This window comes from Trichoderma virens, assembly GCF_000170995.1.
Source record: "Trichoderma virens Gv29-8 chromosome Unknown TRIVIscaffold_76, whole genome shotgun sequence".
NCBI lineage: Eukaryota > Fungi > Ascomycota > Sordariomycetes > Hypocreales > Hypocreaceae > Trichoderma > Trichoderma virens.
In genome coordinates this window covers 207,546-223,997 of record NW_014013673.1, presented here as the reverse complement: position 1 = coordinate 223,997, position 16,452 = coordinate 207,546, and the positions used below count along the sequence as shown (strand labels likewise).

Genomic DNA, 16,452 nt, shown 5'->3' with positions numbered 1-16,452 from the left:
TGCTGCGGATGGCAATATCGACAATGCTGACCTGCTTGGGAATGATGAAATACATTTTATCCGCCGCGCCCATGATATTAAGTTATCATCAAGTTCGCTCTTTCGGTTTTTGAGCGAAAGTATCGTCTGCTCTCGACCACATGAGGCCAGAGTGCATCTGTCTGGCTTTTTGGGCCCCAGTCTGAGCCTCGATTTATTCGTGGCCTGTTGTGAAAATGAATCATGGGTTTGCACAAAGTGCGAATGGTATAGTTTCTCTTATTAATACTTCAATACGTGCTATAATAGCTAATGCCTCGCAGGGCTTCACGCCCAAGAAGTTTCGACACCTTCAAGCATGATAATTTTGTGAGCCCCAAAGTTAAGACACAGGCTTCCAAGACGCTACACCTTGCATTCGATAGTAGCGGTATATGGCACGACAAGGCCAAAGAGTCAATGGATCAACTTGGTGCCCCAGAATCTCAATCCACGCTCGAAGAGCTTGTGATTCACAATTCAAGCACGCAGGTCAATATGATTGGCATGAACGACTTCGAGCCAGAAGACGAAAAGATTGTCGAACTTCTCCTCGCCTCGTCATTGTTTCATTTAAATGCTAGCCATTGGCTTCGAAGTGGATTGGCCATAGATCAGGTGATGATATATGGCACTCCAGAAACGCATGATCTTCTTAAACGGTGGCGACCTTATATTGCATGCTCACTCCAAAATGCTTCAGAGGCTGAAGAAGCAGAAAATGAGGCTATACTTTCGTTTGGACTTTTGGTAATGGAGATGGAAGCCAAGCGGAGAATTAAGCCAATTGCCGAAGATGAAGACTGGGAAACTGGCTTACCTTCTAAAGACAGTATGCTAAAACGTGCCTTAGCAAGCTGGAAGAGGAGATTAGATAGCAATTACCAGCAAATCGGTGAAGCCTGTCTAAACTTCCGTGAGCTGGTTGAGAGGTTCAGTCACCCCAGCCTGAAAGAAGATATGAAACGGACGGCAGCGATTTACAGGTACATCTTATCTCCATTGCATCAAATAATTACCCAAAGGTATTGCAGTACTTCTCTTCTTTTTAAAGGGTTTCCTCAACCAGCCAAGTTTTCTCAGTTGCCGCCAGCGTCCTTGTCACAGTCCAGACCTCTCATATGGTTCGATGATTCAACTCCCGAGCCAAGTTTTCATGATGCCACGTGAGTCAAAGTTAAAATAATGTTCAATATGGCAAAATAACGCTGACGAACAATACAGAAAGGCCTCTTTTGCCAGAAAATTCATGCGAAATATTAAATCTTTTGCAGGGATGATTCATGGTCTTTCAGATGACTGCGCGGAACCCAGGGAAACATGGAGGAGGAATAAAATCCGAATCGCGAGTATCGACACGGGAATTGATAAAGACGACGATATTATCATCCAAACTGCCCTTGAATGTGACTCTACCAAGGAATGTTGCAGCTTCACAGGTAACGGAGAAGACGTGCAAGATTCACATGGCCATGGGACGCATATTGCTCGACTCGTGCTCGATATAGCTCCTGCAGCAGAATTGTATGTTGCCAAAGTTTCTGATGGCCAAACACTCTACCCATCATCACTGTCTCGTATAGCTGAGGTAACCTTCCTCAATCTTTCACTTATAGTTCATTTTCTGATGTTAATTGACAGGCAATAAGATGGGCACACAAAATGCGTGTAGACATCATATCACTTTCGTTTGGGTTCGAGTCAGATCATCGCAATGTGGAAATTGACAAGGCAATATCCAGTGCAATATCTGATAACATCATCATTTTCGCCGCAGCGGCAAACGATGGTGGCAACAAGCCCAGAGCGTATCCTGCCAGGCGGGCCGGCGTGATATGTATTCATGCCAGCGATGGCAATGGCAATGACGGCGGGATAAGCCCTTCACCACAGGCAAGGAAGTCCAATTTCTCGACCCTTGGCATCTCGATCGAGTCAAAATGGAAAGGGAAGAAAGTGCTGCAATCGGGGACCTCGTTTGCGACTCCCGTTGCTGCCGCTCTTGCTGCGGATCTGCTGGAATTTGCGAGATACAAATGTTCGCTTAATGAGTATGAGTACAGGCGGCTGCACAGTTATGATGGCATTGAAGCGCTGCTTCATTTGATGGTGGAAGAACGGCACCGGTACGACTACATCACGCCTGGGCGTGTGTGGACAGGAAGCAATTCCAACTCATGTGAAATGGATCTCGCCAAAAAGATTGAAAGAATTGCAAGAGAATAAGCATTTCTTGTATAAGATGACTACAGATGTCAAATATATTCATTATCTGCATTATATCTCTGACCATTAAAGCAAGGGAGTCGCATTCCAGTACCTGGGGACATATTGTGAAACGGGTGATTTGCCATCATAGGAATTCAGGTGGTTTATCCAATACTCCGTCCATAATTATATTCCTTTGTGCCTATAAGCAATCATAGATGGCAAAATATCTGCTCTCAGGAGTCGGCTTGTCGAGGAAAAACCTGGATGGATTCAAGAACCTTCGTCGTTGCCCCATGTCGTCTGACATTTTCATAAACATCTTCCTCATTCCTTCTGTCGTCCACAGCCTCTCCAAAACCCCTTCCCCCTGCTCCATCTTTACCATCTGGGGAAGAATCAGCACATAGGCCAACATCATGGCCGCAATACCCGCTGCAATTGCCGTCGCCGCCGAGGACCCAGGCAGAGAGGCTTCTGGGTGGAATTGCCGTAGACTTGTGGGTATGTCGTCGCCGATTGCGCCAAATACCACGGAGCTTTCTTTTGTGTTTTCCGGATTAGTCGTCATAAACGTTCCTAGGCTGTCAGTCGCGCGGATTGAGATGACTGATTGGTGCGTCGCTGGGAATGTCTCATCACTATAGACATCGGAATTTCCCGCGCTGGCCAGGAAGATGATTCGTCGGCCTCTTTTCTTCCGCACCTCTTCGATTGCTTCAGAGATCTCTTCGTGTGCCTTGTTATTGGAAGTTGGGAACCCGAGTGACATGGAGATGATGTCTGCATTTTGCTCGAGTGCCGCCCATCGAATACCCTGGTTGGCGTTAACGTTGCGCTTTATGTAAACTCACTTGGCAAATAGTTACCTACCTGCGTAACTCGTGATGGGCTTTGTTGTAGATTGTCGGTGTTTTCCGCTATTCGAGCGATATGCACTTCCGATATTGACGCAGACTGAATAAGGAGGGGTGCCATGAATGTACCGTGACCAAAGGAGTCAACTGGTACGTCTGAGCCAGATACGAAGTCTTTCCATCCCTTGAAGCATCTTGAAGCAGCCTTTTCCGCTAGTAGGGGAGCTTTTGGATCATAACCCGTATCTAAAATAGCGACGCGGACTCCCTTTCCATCAGTCGCCAGCTTCTGCAATCTGGGATAGATTGCCTTGTTGATAGCTTTTAGGTCATCAAGCCAGAGCTTTGTATTTATACAATTTCCCCCATGGAACTGTACTGAGGGAAGCTGAATATCTTCTGTGTGATCTTGCCTAGTGGATAAAGAGCGAGGGAGTTGCGGTGAGCCCTGATTCTCGAGCAAGTAGCTGGCGCTTTGATCGCCAGGAAAACCAACTTCGGCGAGCCATTGCAAGGGCCAGACAACCTTGTCGTAAAATACTCCACGTCTTTGGCTAATTTCCAATGATTCTCGACCGCATTGATCTTGTTCTGATCTCGGAATGGTCCCATCTGTGATATCCACCGGTCTATAGTTGTTGCTGGCAAGACAGTTGACAATAGCCTGTATGAAAACATCCTTGTTCCCAAAATTCTCCCAAGGAGTTTTCTTCAACTCATCTAACCCTTGACAAGCCACGTCGAAATCAGCATTGACCTGCGTGGCAAGGCCATTGCACCGCCGTAGCTGCAGTGATCTCCCTAGCCCAATCTCAATCAGCATGATGGCAAAGGCGAGAATTCGAGGGTATCGATGCAAGAGTGAATACTCGGATAAGTACTCGTCTTGGCATTCTTCAGATACCTCGAACTGGATCGATATATAAGGCTTGTTTGGGACTCGTCGGACGCCCTTATGTTGTTCGGGTATAAATAAGATGCAGTCACTGTTCCATTTGCTGTACAGCAGTTCTGTATCATAAAACTGCCAAAAAGCCTGCGCCGTCATGTGTGCTAATTGGATCTTGTCTTTGAGTTGAAGAGTATACTTTTGCAGAACGGTGGTGAGGGTGATGCCAAAGCCTGGACAAGGCCGCTGCTCCAGGGCTTGGCCATTGGGAAGAGGAAGAAAATATCCGTTGCGGAAATCAAAACATACACGAGCAAATATGTCTTCGCTCAATATGCGGCAAAACATTCCTTGGCCTAGAATTGATTCTTGTCTACGGCTAGAGCTGCCGCGTGGTTGATTCTCCCCAGCAAACCCGACTGACTTTTCCCTACTATAATGGCGTTAGGATGTATGGTACGATTGTAGGTAATAAAGATGCATTATCTTACAGTGAAATACTGAGGCCGACATCTTGCCAGCGCTCTTGGAATGTTCGTGCGACCAGGACATTGAAGTCTACCGTCTGGCTATCAACCCCCAGTGGCTTTTGCTTCAATAGGAGTCGTATCGGATGCCAGCGAGGACTGCGCTGGATTCCATCATCATTAGGACAAGAGGCACACAAAGATTGTTTCCGAAGGCCTGAGAGCAGCTTCTCTTTGATGTGCATGGGATACTCTATTGTCCGACTATTTGGCGGATTGGCTAGTATATGTGCCGCACTTTCGTAGACCCGTAGTCCCTTCAAGAGAGTGTTGCAGTTTGCTAAGAGCTCTTGCATCTCATCTTCGGCCTTGAAATCTGAAGACTTGAGAAATACCCCCAGGTTGTAACGCACTTGGTCTATTTGAAATTTCGTTGTGGGATATGAAGTACACTATATGTACAAACCCTATCGTCAGCTTTGAGAGACAGCTAAAGTTCTCAAGTGGTTATCGAGGTATGCCGCACCTGTAGAATTGACTGCAGCTTCGTAATCACTCCGCTCAGCTCTGGCATATCACTGTTGATGAGGACATCGGGATTCGCGGCTTCCAATTGTGTTGAGATGAGAAACAGCCTCGTCCCCAAGGAGCCGGCATCTGCTGAAGAATGCTGCACGCCATAATCCAAAGCAAACAGGGCTGTCTGCCTGATCAACTCCTGGTGGCGGCTAGTAGTTGGATCCATGAAGCGAATTTGCCCTTGTTTCTCAAGCTACTTGTACATGTAGATAGACAGGCATAGCATCGATTTCATTCATCATGGAATGCTCCAAGTTGCCTCCAGCTTCCCCGCTACTGAAATGGAGCAGCATGGGAGTGACATGGCGGTACATCGGCCCGTCCCGTGAGAATCGGTACTTCCAGTAGAGTCCAGTCTTTACCAGGAACTCCCGAGCCGTTAGTCATCCTCCCGAACTCGATACTTGTACTCGTGAGTAATGTCCAGCAACATGGGATTTCGTAGAGACAATGTACTTTCTTGATCCCTGCATACCTTACCCCGCCCAAGACCGAGCAGCCACAGTATTTCTGTCATGAGTTTTGCACACTATTTGCTATCCATAATGTAATCTCCTAGGCCTAGTGTCCGTGTTAGAGCTCAAACATCGCCATGGATCTTAGCGGCCGAGGAGACCCGTCGCCGATGCCTCACGCGGAAGACGACGATATTCAGGATCTGATAGAATCGCTAATTTCCAGTTACAAGTTTGGGATCCCCGAATCCTCTGAAAGAAACGGACCATCTCCGCCTCCGGAACCAGTGACGGAGCGGCAAGCAGAAGACGTCCATTCAAATATAGAGCCGATAAACACCCCCCCATCGATTGCAGAGCTAAGGCAACAATGCGTTTTGGCTTTCGAAACCTGTGTGCACTATGAGAGCCTTATGAATCATCAATGGGCAGAGAATCGCTTCGCTGACTTCAATCTCTCCGTTGAGGGCGTTGGCGCTCTTTCTGAGTCCGGAGCATCTCCCGATTCTTGCTTCGAGTCCGGACAGGATGATATGGCCCTGGTTCAAAATGCTCTAACAATGCTCAAGAATTTCCTTGCCGAATGTATTAGCTGTGCAAAGGAGCGGTCCAGCACCGATGCGGCCACAGAGAAAGTGGACTCGTCACTCGAGAAATTAGCTCTAATAGTGGCTGCCATTAGGAAAACTGGCATGCGATCACGCCTTGCGCGGGATGGTAGATTTAAGCTTAAAGAACATGAAGAGCTGGCGGCGTTTTTGAGGGTTATATGTTTGCGACGGAATACGAGTAACAAATTTGGCATCGAAGTCGGTAAAGAAGACCGAAAAGACGTTTTCAAATTTGAGAGACTATCAACCCAGGAGATCATAAAGATTTCAGAGGAGGTCCAGCTATCCAAGGCTCAACAACGCCTCATTGAGGTGAATTTACGTCGAAGAAATCGCTTCTTACAGGCACAAGAGCATTCGAAAAATTTAAAAGCCTGCCAAAACGGGAAACAGGAAATTGTTGGCAACACTCGAGTGGAGTTGGACCGTGGGACACAGCGACTCCCCAACATGAAGCCTCTTTCACCAGAAAATCCAGAAAGGAACTCAACACGGGGCCTTGCCCAAAGACAAATTCAGCCTACCCCTACTGCCGCAGAGACCAAGGCACCCACAGCTGAAGGCAGCTTTCAGGTTCGGAGAGCCAAAAGGACAGCTTCGCAGCCTGCCATGACGGTCATGTCGGCCATTACGGCCATTACGGCACTCACTGCCGCAGCTCAATATCCCAAAGCACCGGATGTGTGCCAGAAATCAACAATGTTCAAGTGTCCGTGTTGCTGCCAAACTCTCCCTGCTAAGTTTGGCACTGATAAGGACCTGTGGAAGTACCGCTCCTGAGAATTACTTGGTCGACGAAGAGAAAACTGACGGTGAAATAGGAAGCATCTTGCTGAAGATATCTCTCCATATACATGTATTCTCCAGGACTGCCCGACACCATTCGCCACGTTTACCACCGTTTCCGATTGGGAGAGGCATTTCAAGACGGAGCATCGACCGTGTCGTGTTTGTCCACTGTGTGCAAATGCCGATGGTGTCTTCTCAGGTATGGAAGACTTGACAACGCACATTGAAACAGAGCATGCCGAAGTGGCATCCACCAACTCTGTCTAGATTGCTATTTCCTGGTCAGGAGTCACAACTATAGGCATCAGCCATTGTCCCCTATGTGATTTTACTGGTACTGAACATGCGCCCGAATTCGTTCGGCATGTCCTTGGTTGTATCCATGAATTCTCTCTTTACTCGCTACCGTGGGCCGACTATGGCCAGGTTGAAGTCACTCGACATGTTTGGGCTTGCAAACCGGAGACGATCGGGGATGGAGAAGGCCCGCTGCGCAGGTGGTTTGAGAATCGAGATGTTGAAGCCATGGAGGCTAGCAGAATAAAGCTCGACCTCACAGGATCCGATGGAGTTCAGATGCAAGCAACTCATTCATCCAACGACTACTTTGCCGAGAGCGGGAATGAGTTCTTTGGTATAGCCTCTGCCCAAAACTCCCTCGAGGCTTTAAAGCGATACTTGGGATCGAGCGACTACCTTGACGAGAGCGAGAGCAAGCTGGCTGAATCCTACCTCCGCATGTCCGATTTCTCCGTCCCGCTCACGGATATCGAAGAGTTCGGCGGCACATACCGTGCAAGAAATCTGAACGGTGAAGATTTCAACCAAGTCCTCCAAGACTATGGAAATAACGGGCAGTCTTTCATTTTCCGAGCAGAAATACTACTAGTATGCAATGGCAGGTTGAAGGACGGCGGAGATGGAACAGTTGTCATTTTCCGCTTCACGTTCAGCACAGCTGAGAACGTATCTCAACGAAGATTCACTTCTGCCAAAATCACGGTCGAGTTTAGTGATTTTCTGGGGCGACCAGCCAACGATCCAGAAGTGGTCACTCTCTTTCCTGAGAGACTGCATAATTTGGATATCGTCACGAATTCTAGCGTCAAAGGACAGCAGGCTAATGCAGCTACTGGCACCAGTGAGCCCGCGAGGCTTCGATTCGGAGCAGGGCTGAAGCTCTCGCAGACAGACAGTGATGTCTATTATGCCAGGTTGATGCCTGTGACATGGAATACCAGACCGAAAAAATCAGGCCAAGACAATGCTGCTCTCTGGAGACTGAAGGAGCACACTTCAAAGGAGAATGGGGTGCCTGATTTCCTCCAGACAGCTGTGATTTTGCGCAGGAATGGTGATGGCAAGTTTCGGATGAAAATAAAAATCGAGGCGACCGTGGACAATCGGATAGACATGAAACCAACGATAGAGAAGATGTTTGGGGAAATAGAACTCGGACCTGTCGACCCGGTTAATATTAATCCAGCATCATTCCTGGGGAAAGAGATTGACATCCCATGGTTGGTGGGAGGGATATTGGACGCTCTTGATCTGGACATGTACGTTGGTGTCGGGTTGACAGATGAGCGAAACGCAGAGCGGCAAAGGATAAGAGAGGTAGATGAGGAAGAACAGCAAAGGAAGCGAGAAGCAGAAGAAAAAGAGGGACGCGAAGTAGAAGAAAAAGAAAGGCGAGAAGCAGAAGAGAAGAAAAGGCGGGAAGCAGAAGAAAAAGAGGAGCAAAAAAGAAGAATGGCGGAGTGGATAGAACGAAGAGAAATGAGGAAAAGAGCGTTTAGAGAGCAAAGGAAAAGGGACGCAGAACAAAAACAGGCACAAAAAGCAGAAAAAATAAAGAAACGCGAAGCAGAGTACCGGAAGATAGGAGAGAAATACGACGCAGAGCACCGAAAGAGGGGGGACTCGAGGCAGTAAAGTCTTTTTCCCTAGTATGTACTTTACATCAAGCAAGTCTTTACGATTAAAGAAATCTTGCAGATTAATAGAGCCAGGAGTATTACAGGTACCTAACAGCTCTATTTTCTGGTCATATTACTCTATCAATATCTAATCATCTTAGATATACGGAGTACATCAATGGCATTCTTACGACTCAATGCTCAACACTACATGTACCTGAGGGCTACCAGGGTAGGCTTCACGGGCTTCACGGAACAGCCTCGGATGGCTACAGCCTACAGGGCTCCTCTATTTTTTTTAACCAACCCGCAGTTCAGGGATGCAGCCAATTCCAGCGGGCCAAATTAAACAACAGATGGATTGATGGATTTGATGACGGCTCACCGGCAGCGCTAATGATCTGACATGAACGCGAGCTGCGACACGCCTCCGCTGGGCAGGGCATTGATACAAGCATACTCCGTACTACTAGTATATAAATACTACAGCATGCTTCGACCGGATGACTTGCAGCTCTGTCCCCCGTCTCTGGTGTGTGTCAGTCCGCCCAATACGAACTGGTCACCCAGCAGAGAGCCAAGAGAGCATCATCAGCTTTGTTCCGTGCTGCGAGACTAGCCTTGTAACTTGTGCGAGTAAGCGCCAGCGATCCACAGCCGGCGATGCATCGCCACAGAGCCACCAGAAAGTGGTTCTCGTATTAGGTAGCTGCCGGCGTATGTTTTGTTACTGCCGGCTATGGGCGTGGCTGCGGGAGAGCTAACGCCAGCAACCTGGTGCGCTACGGGTGGGCAGCGGCGAGTTGGGGGTTTGGCATGCACACCATTTGCTGCGAGGGAATACGAAGGGCCAGACACGAGGACACGCAAAAAGGTAAAAATAAGTCGGAGCCACCGAATCAAATTCTCCGTAGCAGCAGGATTATTTTTAACACTTGGTGTTGCTGCTGCTCTCTCTCGTACGACCAAGTATTACGGTGTTGCATCTTTTAGCACTGCATTTGCTGGTCTGTCTTTATTACAGGTACCTTCAATGTATCTCACCACCATGTTATTAACTGTACCTACTCCGGTAATGTAGAATCACCGTCTGCGGGTTCAGCTCTTATCTCTTCATGAAGGAGGTACATACATCTTGGCTGAAGTCTGCATACATCGTCCAAGTACCTCATTATTCCCCCCCTTGCTGGCTTTGGCCAAGGGCAAGATTTTTGCTTTTTATTTATACCTGCGCTACTCCCCATCCGGCAAGGGCTCACCATGTTACCCCTGTCTAACGCATCGCCCGCTACGCCTCTTTTGGCAATGGCGTGGTGCATTGTCTTCTGGTCGCAGCCCGCAATCTGGGAACTACGAGGTACCTACTCGAGGTACTTGAGGTACTAGAGGTACTTGCCCTTGTACACGGAAACGCAGCAAAGAGGAAATCTCGGCTTTTGCATTCGTCTCCTCCCCTTTTCTCCCTTCTCTTGCTCTTCTTCTTGCTCTTGCTCATCGCCGTCGCCCCTCACCAGCGCAAAATCTTTTTTTGCTTCTTCTTCGTCTCTCGCTTCGCCTCTCTGTCTTCACCGACGACCTCCTGCCACTCGCTTCGTCCGCCTGTCCAGCAGCTTCTGCTTCTGCTTCTGCTTCTGCTTACCTACAATCACCTGGTTTTCCCGTCTACTGTACTCAACCTGCCAACGATCCGACCCGCTTGTTGTACAGCCACAAACCGTTCGATCTATCCGCGAAGGGGGCTGCTTGCCATTGTCTTGTTTAACCACGACATTCTCGACTCTTTTCTTGGATTGCGCAAACGCTTTCTTTTTCAAATATCCAGCATCGTTTTGACCCAGATAGCGGAGGTTTCGATACCTTTGGATTTTATAACACGCTAGCGGCAGACTGCTTGGTCTGTGTTTATTTACCTACCTATTCGACATCCTTTCGACGACATGCGTCCCACGGCTACACTGCTGCAACTGGCCCTGTGCCTTTCATCCGCTGCGCCTCTGGTCTCAGCTTGGCCCGACTGGCTGCCCGCCGTCGACGCGCTGGTCGTTCGCGCTGATAAGCCTGGTATGTATTGGACGCTCTGTCTGTATGCTTTTGAGGAGGGTGTTTTGACACGTTAAACAGGCGACAACACTGCATCTGCAACGCCCACCAACCCAGAAGAAGGAAACACGGCCGAGCCAACCCAACCATCCTCAAGCAAGACTGGCGATGGCAAGTCGGGTGGCAAGGGTTCGTCAAAGACGGACAGTGGTAACGATAAGAAGACGACTACCTCCAAGAAAGGAAAGGCTTCTCATACCCAGTACCCTCCTGAATCCCCTCCAGGAAACGTCGTGATGCAGACGCCCAATGTTTTCGCCGGCAGTGCCCTGTACAAGATCGGCGACTTCGTCACTTGGGGCTGGAACTACACCAACATTCTCGGCACCCCAACCGCCGTCGATGTTCTCATCAGCTGCTCAACCGCCTCCGAGACCTGGACCCTCACCTCAAACATGACATTCAAGACGTCTGCTGAATACGTTTGGGACAGCAGTGTTCAGGCCACCGACGTCGCGCAGCCCCTCCCCGTTGCCATGTACACTCTCATCATCAAGGATTCCGACGCCGCTATCAGCACCGTTCCTGATGCCGGTTATTTGGGCACCTTCAGCAGCTTTACCTTTGGCCTCTACACCCCTCAGCCATACGTTGATTTCCCCCAGTGGCATTGCGACGCCTGCAATGCAGCCCTCTCCAAGTTTGACCACCAAGTCCTTGGCTTTGCTATCACCATGGGACTGGTAACCGTGCTCAGCTTTACCTGGTTTGTTTCCAGCCTTGGCATCAACTAATCTTGTCCCACGGCTGCAAACCATGTTTGCGTGCGCCTTTTTGCATCTCTATATGCTGTCTGATTGGTGTAACCTGCCAGACATGTTGCTTGACGATTCGCGAACAAGGTAGCCAAGGGGGGCTTCGTTGGATTTGCATGCTCTGTTTTGCGTTGTGATTTTGTTTTTAAAGCTTTTGGAGATGGGGCATTACAGGCGATACTTGCGGGTCATTTTCAACGGCGTTTTGTCTTTTGTGTCTTTCATTTTACGCGCGCTGCTTGGAAAACAAGGGGGAGTATTAAAGCTATTCGGACGACTCTTTTCATGATGGGCCACTCAGAAAAAATTAGTTACAAGTTTCTAATGACATATACATTTAATGGGCCGAGCGCCTTGATGTTGGATGTTGACTTTCCCCCCCTTGTCCCATTATCATGGACTTGACTGTGTCGTGTGTTGGTATATTCTTGAAGATGCAGTTCCTGCTCATTGTATATGGCTTTGTGCCTCGCCGTGAAAGGCAGTGTAAACTCTATGGTATTGTAATCAAAAAATGGCTGCTGTCATGTATATCCTGAGAATAAGAGCTCTCAAACAGCAAGCCCGGCCGTCGACAGATGACATAAATATCCTGCTGGCCTGATGGAGAAGTAATTGAGGGCATGAAACATTCATACCATGCGTAAACTGAACCCGGCGCCTCTTTCTTCCTTGTCCCTGCCTTGAAAGATGCCGCTGAAATCGACATCGCCAAGGGCAACGGCCTGCCCGCGAACGGGGGCGTCAGGCTCGTGCCGCCGCCTCCTCTCCTGGCCAGCCTTGCTGGGGAACGTGGGGAATAGGCTCTCGGGCTTGGGCTTGGGGTCTTGGCGGAAGTACTCGTGCTCCAGCATCTCCTTGGCCGTCGGTCGCTTGTCCGGGTCCAGAGAGAGTAGACTGTTGAGTAAAGAGGCACCGGCCGCTGTGAGGTTGGGGAAACGGGCGCGGATGACGGAGCCGGAGGCCAGGGGGGACTGTTTGGGGAGGCGGAGAGAGCGGGCGTTGGGAAGGCGGCGGAAGCCGGGCCAGGAGTCTTCGGTGGGGACGCCGCAGAGCTCAAAGACCTTTGATATCTGGTCGACCTCGTTGGAGCCTTGTAAGAGAGGTTCGCGGGTGATGAGCTCGCCCATGATGCAGCCGACGGACCACATGTCGACGGCGGCGTCGTAGGAGCGGGTGCCGAGGAGGAGCTCGGGGGCGCGGTACCACAGGGTGACGACGAGCTGGGTGAGTTTGGGGCGGGGGTCGCCGACGTAGCGGGCCATGCCGAAGTCGGCGATCTTGAGGAGGCCGCGGTTGCTGAGGAGGAGGTTGGAGGTCTTGAGGTCGCGGTGCAGGATGTAGTTTTGGTGGAGGTAGGCGACGCCGGAGGTTAGCTGGAGGAGGAGGCGCTTGACTTCGGAGGAGAGGAAGGGTTCGGGCATGTCTTCGAGGATGCTCTTGAGGTCGTGTTCGACGAATTCGAGGACGAGGAAGATGGAGCTGTGGTTGCAGAGGGTGTTCAGTTAGCTGGACGGGGAGTTTCTGGAGCTGGAGCTGGCCTCGACAGAAAGGGTTTCTTCTTCTCTTACTTGTCTGGCTTGGAGGTGTCATTGCCCACGACAACCTCCTCCATGGCAACGACATTGCGATGCCGGCAGTTCTTGAGGATCTGGATCTCGCGCAGGCCCGTCACGGGCAAGCCGTTGGGGTCGCCGGCCTCGAGCTTGAGCCGCTTGAGGGCGACGACCCTGCCCGAGGCCAGCTCCGTTGCGCGCGCCACCCAGCCGTACGTGCCCTCCTCGATGTCGTTGAGCTTGTCGTAGTTGTCGACGCTGCGGCTGGGCTTCCAGGAGCCGACGTCGAAGCGGAGCAGGGAGGCGGCGGGGGAGGAGGAGTTGTTGGGGGGTTCGGGGGTGAGCTTTCGTCGTTTGGAGGGCCGTGATGACGATGATGCCGCGTCGTTGTCGTTGTCGTCGTTTGTCTCTGCGGTTTCTGAAGCCTTCGCAGCAGCGGCGGCAGCGAGCATTGCTTTCTTCTTTTCTTCTTCTTCGAGCTTTTGCGCCTTTTTGCGTCGGCGTTCTTCTTTTTCCTTCTTCTGCCTTGCTTCAAACTCGGCGTCTTCTGCGGTGCTTGCCCATCTTGACTTGGGCTTGCTGGACATGGTTTCTTCGTGTCGCGTGGGTTCGCTGGCCGATGCTGTGTTTGTCTGAGCTCGATTATTTGACTTGAGGATGGAGCGGTTTCGGTGGTGTCGGCCAATTGGGCGAATTCTTTGGCTGTTGAGGATGGATAGAGCAAGGTGAAGCAATGGAGAGGTCAAAGTAAATAGAAGACGAGAGGCTGAGATGCTGGAAAATAGAGTGGGTCTGCTGCTGTCTGGGGGTCTCGAATTTGTGTGGGGGGGACGTTTTCTTGATGATCTCACTCATCCTCATTGTCGTAAGTTTGTCATGATTAACATCATAAATTGAAGGAATGCAATGCGATGATTTGTCAATATTGATTCATAAATGTCATTTCTATCGGAAAAGCTCTTTTGCCTGTATCGGATAGCGCTGCGCTGGCCATTTCCCTCTGTGTCCTTGCTCTCAACTTCTTGTTGCATGTTCCTGATATGTGTATCAAGTCGAGAACTCACTCCAGTCTATTCCGTCTATTCCACATGTGAAAGAGGAAATTCTATTCAATCCATAGCCATCAAAAGCATCACTCGCTCTCCTTGCTCGCCTTCTTCTGCTTCTTAACCTCCCTCCGCGCCTCCACCGTGTTCGCCATCTTGATCGCCGTCTCAGTCCCCAAATCGTTAAACCCTTTAACCACGCCGTCAGTGTCTCCGTCGCCCATCTCCTGGCTCATCTTGAACTTGCCCCCCATGCTCTCAATCTTAATCTCGACGCCGATGATGGCCTTCTTCATGATGTTGAGGTACGGCGTTGGCGCATCCGACACTTGCCACGGCTTGGGCCTTGATCCCTCTCCTGTGTAGCCCATGGTGAATTTTTCGTTGAAGCTCGACAGAGCGTCAATCTGCTTGTCCAGGAAAGCCGTCGTCTCCTCTGCATTTGGGTCGATGTAAAACGTCGCCTTGCCGTAGACCTGGACGGCGGCGTAGTTCCAGGTGCCCACCACCTTGCCCGTCACCGGCTTGGTGGCCGTGTAGAACTTGGGCGTGACGTAGTGCTGGACTGAGGACGTGAACATGACCAGGACGTCTTGCTGCAGCGTCCTTGAGTTGTCTCCTGCGGCCTGGCGCTCCTTGATCTCGTCAATGATGGCCTTGCTCTGGGGGTTGGCGCGGGCCATGTGAGCCCTTAGGTGGCCGAGCTCCGTCTCGCTGGATTCATCCTCGACGTCTAGGATGAAGGGGATGTGGCTGGACTGAATCAAGGGGTAGGATGGAGAGGAGATGGCGGTGGTGAAGAGGCCCAATGGATTCTCGCGGACCAGCTGTCGCAAGACGCGGAGGTCTGTCTCTGCATGATCGCCGCGGAGATACATGGGTTGATGCTGCTGTTTCTGTTTCTATTTTTCTGTTTGTTTCTTCTTTTTACTCTTCTTCGACTCCGTATGTCAAGTTCGAACGCAGGCGGAAACTTTGTCAATGTTTTATATCGTGACTCTTACTCCGTCTGTGGGACTCTTTGGCCTCTATATAAGTACACGTACAGGTATGTCACCAGATATCAATACGTACGAGTTACTCACACTCTCCACCTCTTTGTAGTCCATTAACAATCATCCGTTCTTTTTATCTCTCTCTTTGGAATTTCACAAGCAAATCATGCATCCCTCCGCGGTGGAGCTCGCTCGTTTATACTCGACTCAGTTAGACGCAGTTTTCGCATCTCCGTAAAAGGAATTGCCCTCGACATGATTGGACGGCGGAAAGTATTGCCGTTAAAAGGTTCATACAAGCTGCGTAATGTCATTAGTGTCGCCACTTTGGGGTTGGTGGGATTGAAGACAGGCTCTAAGATACGTGTATGTAGATAGAAATTGCCCAAAACGGATCACGTCGGGTTACTTTTTCTTGGGGTAGGAAACTGTTTATTATGACTGAAATCTGTCAATGTTTGTATAATACAAAAACTACTATTCTTGAGAATGATGGGAGTAAATCAACTATGCATGATCCATAATATAAGGTGTCAATCGCCATGTCTTTGGGGAAGTTGGTTGCATCCTCGGTCATGAGCTCCCGAAATGTTGAATTAAATGCAGGGTTATACCTGGCTCTGTTCCGATCTCTGCAACGCACATACACGCCCATCGCCTCTTCCGACAACTTAACAAACCCTTGCTTAGAAGCATAGAGACGAATGGTGAAGTGAAAGAACGTCATCCGTTCAGTATACCATGTGTAATCGGGATTCTCGTAGTTCAACTGTATATCGATTCTTTCTGGGAATCTATCCACCTCCTCTGGAGAACAGCGCTGGAGGACAGTCCTTTGGTCTAATGTCCTCTCCTACAAAGACGATCTCCACGCCAGACCATCGCCCCAAGCACGAACCATAATACGCGTGGAGGTAATCCCGTGCAATGGCCCAAAAGTACCTATTGCCATGTATATATCCAAAACAACACCATCTCAGTCCCGCCAGACAATTTCCACCACTCCACCTGGGTATTGCGTACCGAGGCTTGTATTGACGAGTCCGCAATCCTGGAGATTGCTACTACGGAGCAGTAGTAGTCTCGGTACAACGGAGGTTTCCGCGATGCCGAAGACGAACATATAAGTTGTGCTCCCGCGAAAACACAAGACAGGTGTAAATTCGCGGAGTTGATGTTCGCCAACAGGCGAGCAACGCACGACTACC

General features: G+C 49.9%; 7 protein-coding genes across 7 annotated transcripts; 4 read left to right on the top strand and 3 right to left on the bottom strand.

Moving 5' to 3' along the window:
• Positions 1-1,680: 1,680 nt before the first annotated feature.
• Positions 1,681-2,244, top strand: TRIVIDRAFT_153551 (uncharacterized protein; the record flags this gene model as incomplete). Its single annotated transcript, XM_014099718.1, has 1 exon — positions 1,681-2,244. One exon carries the CDS (start codon positions 1,681-1,683, stop codon positions 2,242-2,244), a length of 564 nt encoding a protein of 187 aa, XP_013955193.1.
• A 184-nt stretch (positions 2,245-2,428) lies between these two features.
• Positions 2,429-5,184, bottom strand: TRIVIDRAFT_70009 (uncharacterized protein; the record flags this gene model as incomplete). The annotated part of the gene is made up of 4 exons (XM_014099717.1): positions 2,429-3,043; positions 3,100-4,405; positions 4,464-4,891; positions 4,966-5,184. 4 exons carry the CDS (start codon positions 5,182-5,184, stop codon positions 2,429-2,431), a joined length of 2,568 nt encoding a protein of 855 aa, XP_013955192.1.
• A 426-nt stretch (positions 5,185-5,610) lies between these two features.
• Positions 5,611-6,864, top strand: TRIVIDRAFT_223464 (uncharacterized protein; the record flags this gene model as incomplete). The annotated part of the gene is made up of 1 exon (XM_014099716.1): positions 5,611-6,864. The coding sequence occupies one exon, from the start codon at positions 5,611-5,613 to the stop codon at positions 6,862-6,864; it is 1,254 nt and encodes a 417-aa protein (XP_013955191.1).
• A 534-nt stretch (positions 6,865-7,398) lies between these two features.
• On the top strand, positions 7,399-8,551 carry TRIVIDRAFT_223463 (uncharacterized protein; the record flags this gene model as incomplete). Its single annotated transcript, XM_014099715.1, has 2 exons — positions 7,399-8,432; positions 8,509-8,551. The coding sequence occupies 2 exons, from the start codon at positions 7,399-7,401 to the stop codon at positions 8,549-8,551; spliced, it is 1,077 nt and encodes a 358-aa protein (XP_013955190.1).
• A 1,702-nt stretch (positions 8,552-10,253) lies between these two features.
• TRIVIDRAFT_209538 (uncharacterized protein) lies at positions 10,254-12,011 on the top strand (the record flags this gene model as incomplete). The annotated part of the gene is made up of 2 exons (XM_014099714.1): positions 10,254-10,853; positions 10,914-12,011. 2 exons carry the CDS (start codon positions 10,730-10,732, stop codon positions 11,624-11,626), a joined length of 837 nt encoding a protein of 278 aa, XP_013955189.1.
• Positions 12,012-12,279: 268 nt separating this feature from the next.
• NPKA (serine threonine protein kinase) lies at positions 12,280-13,790 on the bottom strand (the record flags this gene model as incomplete). Its single annotated transcript, XM_014099713.1, has 2 exons — positions 12,280-13,129; positions 13,219-13,790. 2 exons carry the CDS (start codon positions 13,788-13,790, stop codon positions 12,280-12,282), a joined length of 1,422 nt encoding a protein of 473 aa, XP_013955188.1.
• Positions 13,791-14,335: 545 nt separating this feature from the next.
• TRIVIDRAFT_51254 (uncharacterized protein) lies at positions 14,336-15,127 on the bottom strand (the record flags this gene model as incomplete). Its single annotated transcript, XM_014099712.1, has 1 exon — positions 14,336-15,127. The coding sequence occupies one exon, from the start codon at positions 15,125-15,127 to the stop codon at positions 14,336-14,338; it is 792 nt and encodes a 263-aa protein (XP_013955187.1).
• Positions 15,128-16,452: the final 1,325 nt, after the last annotated feature.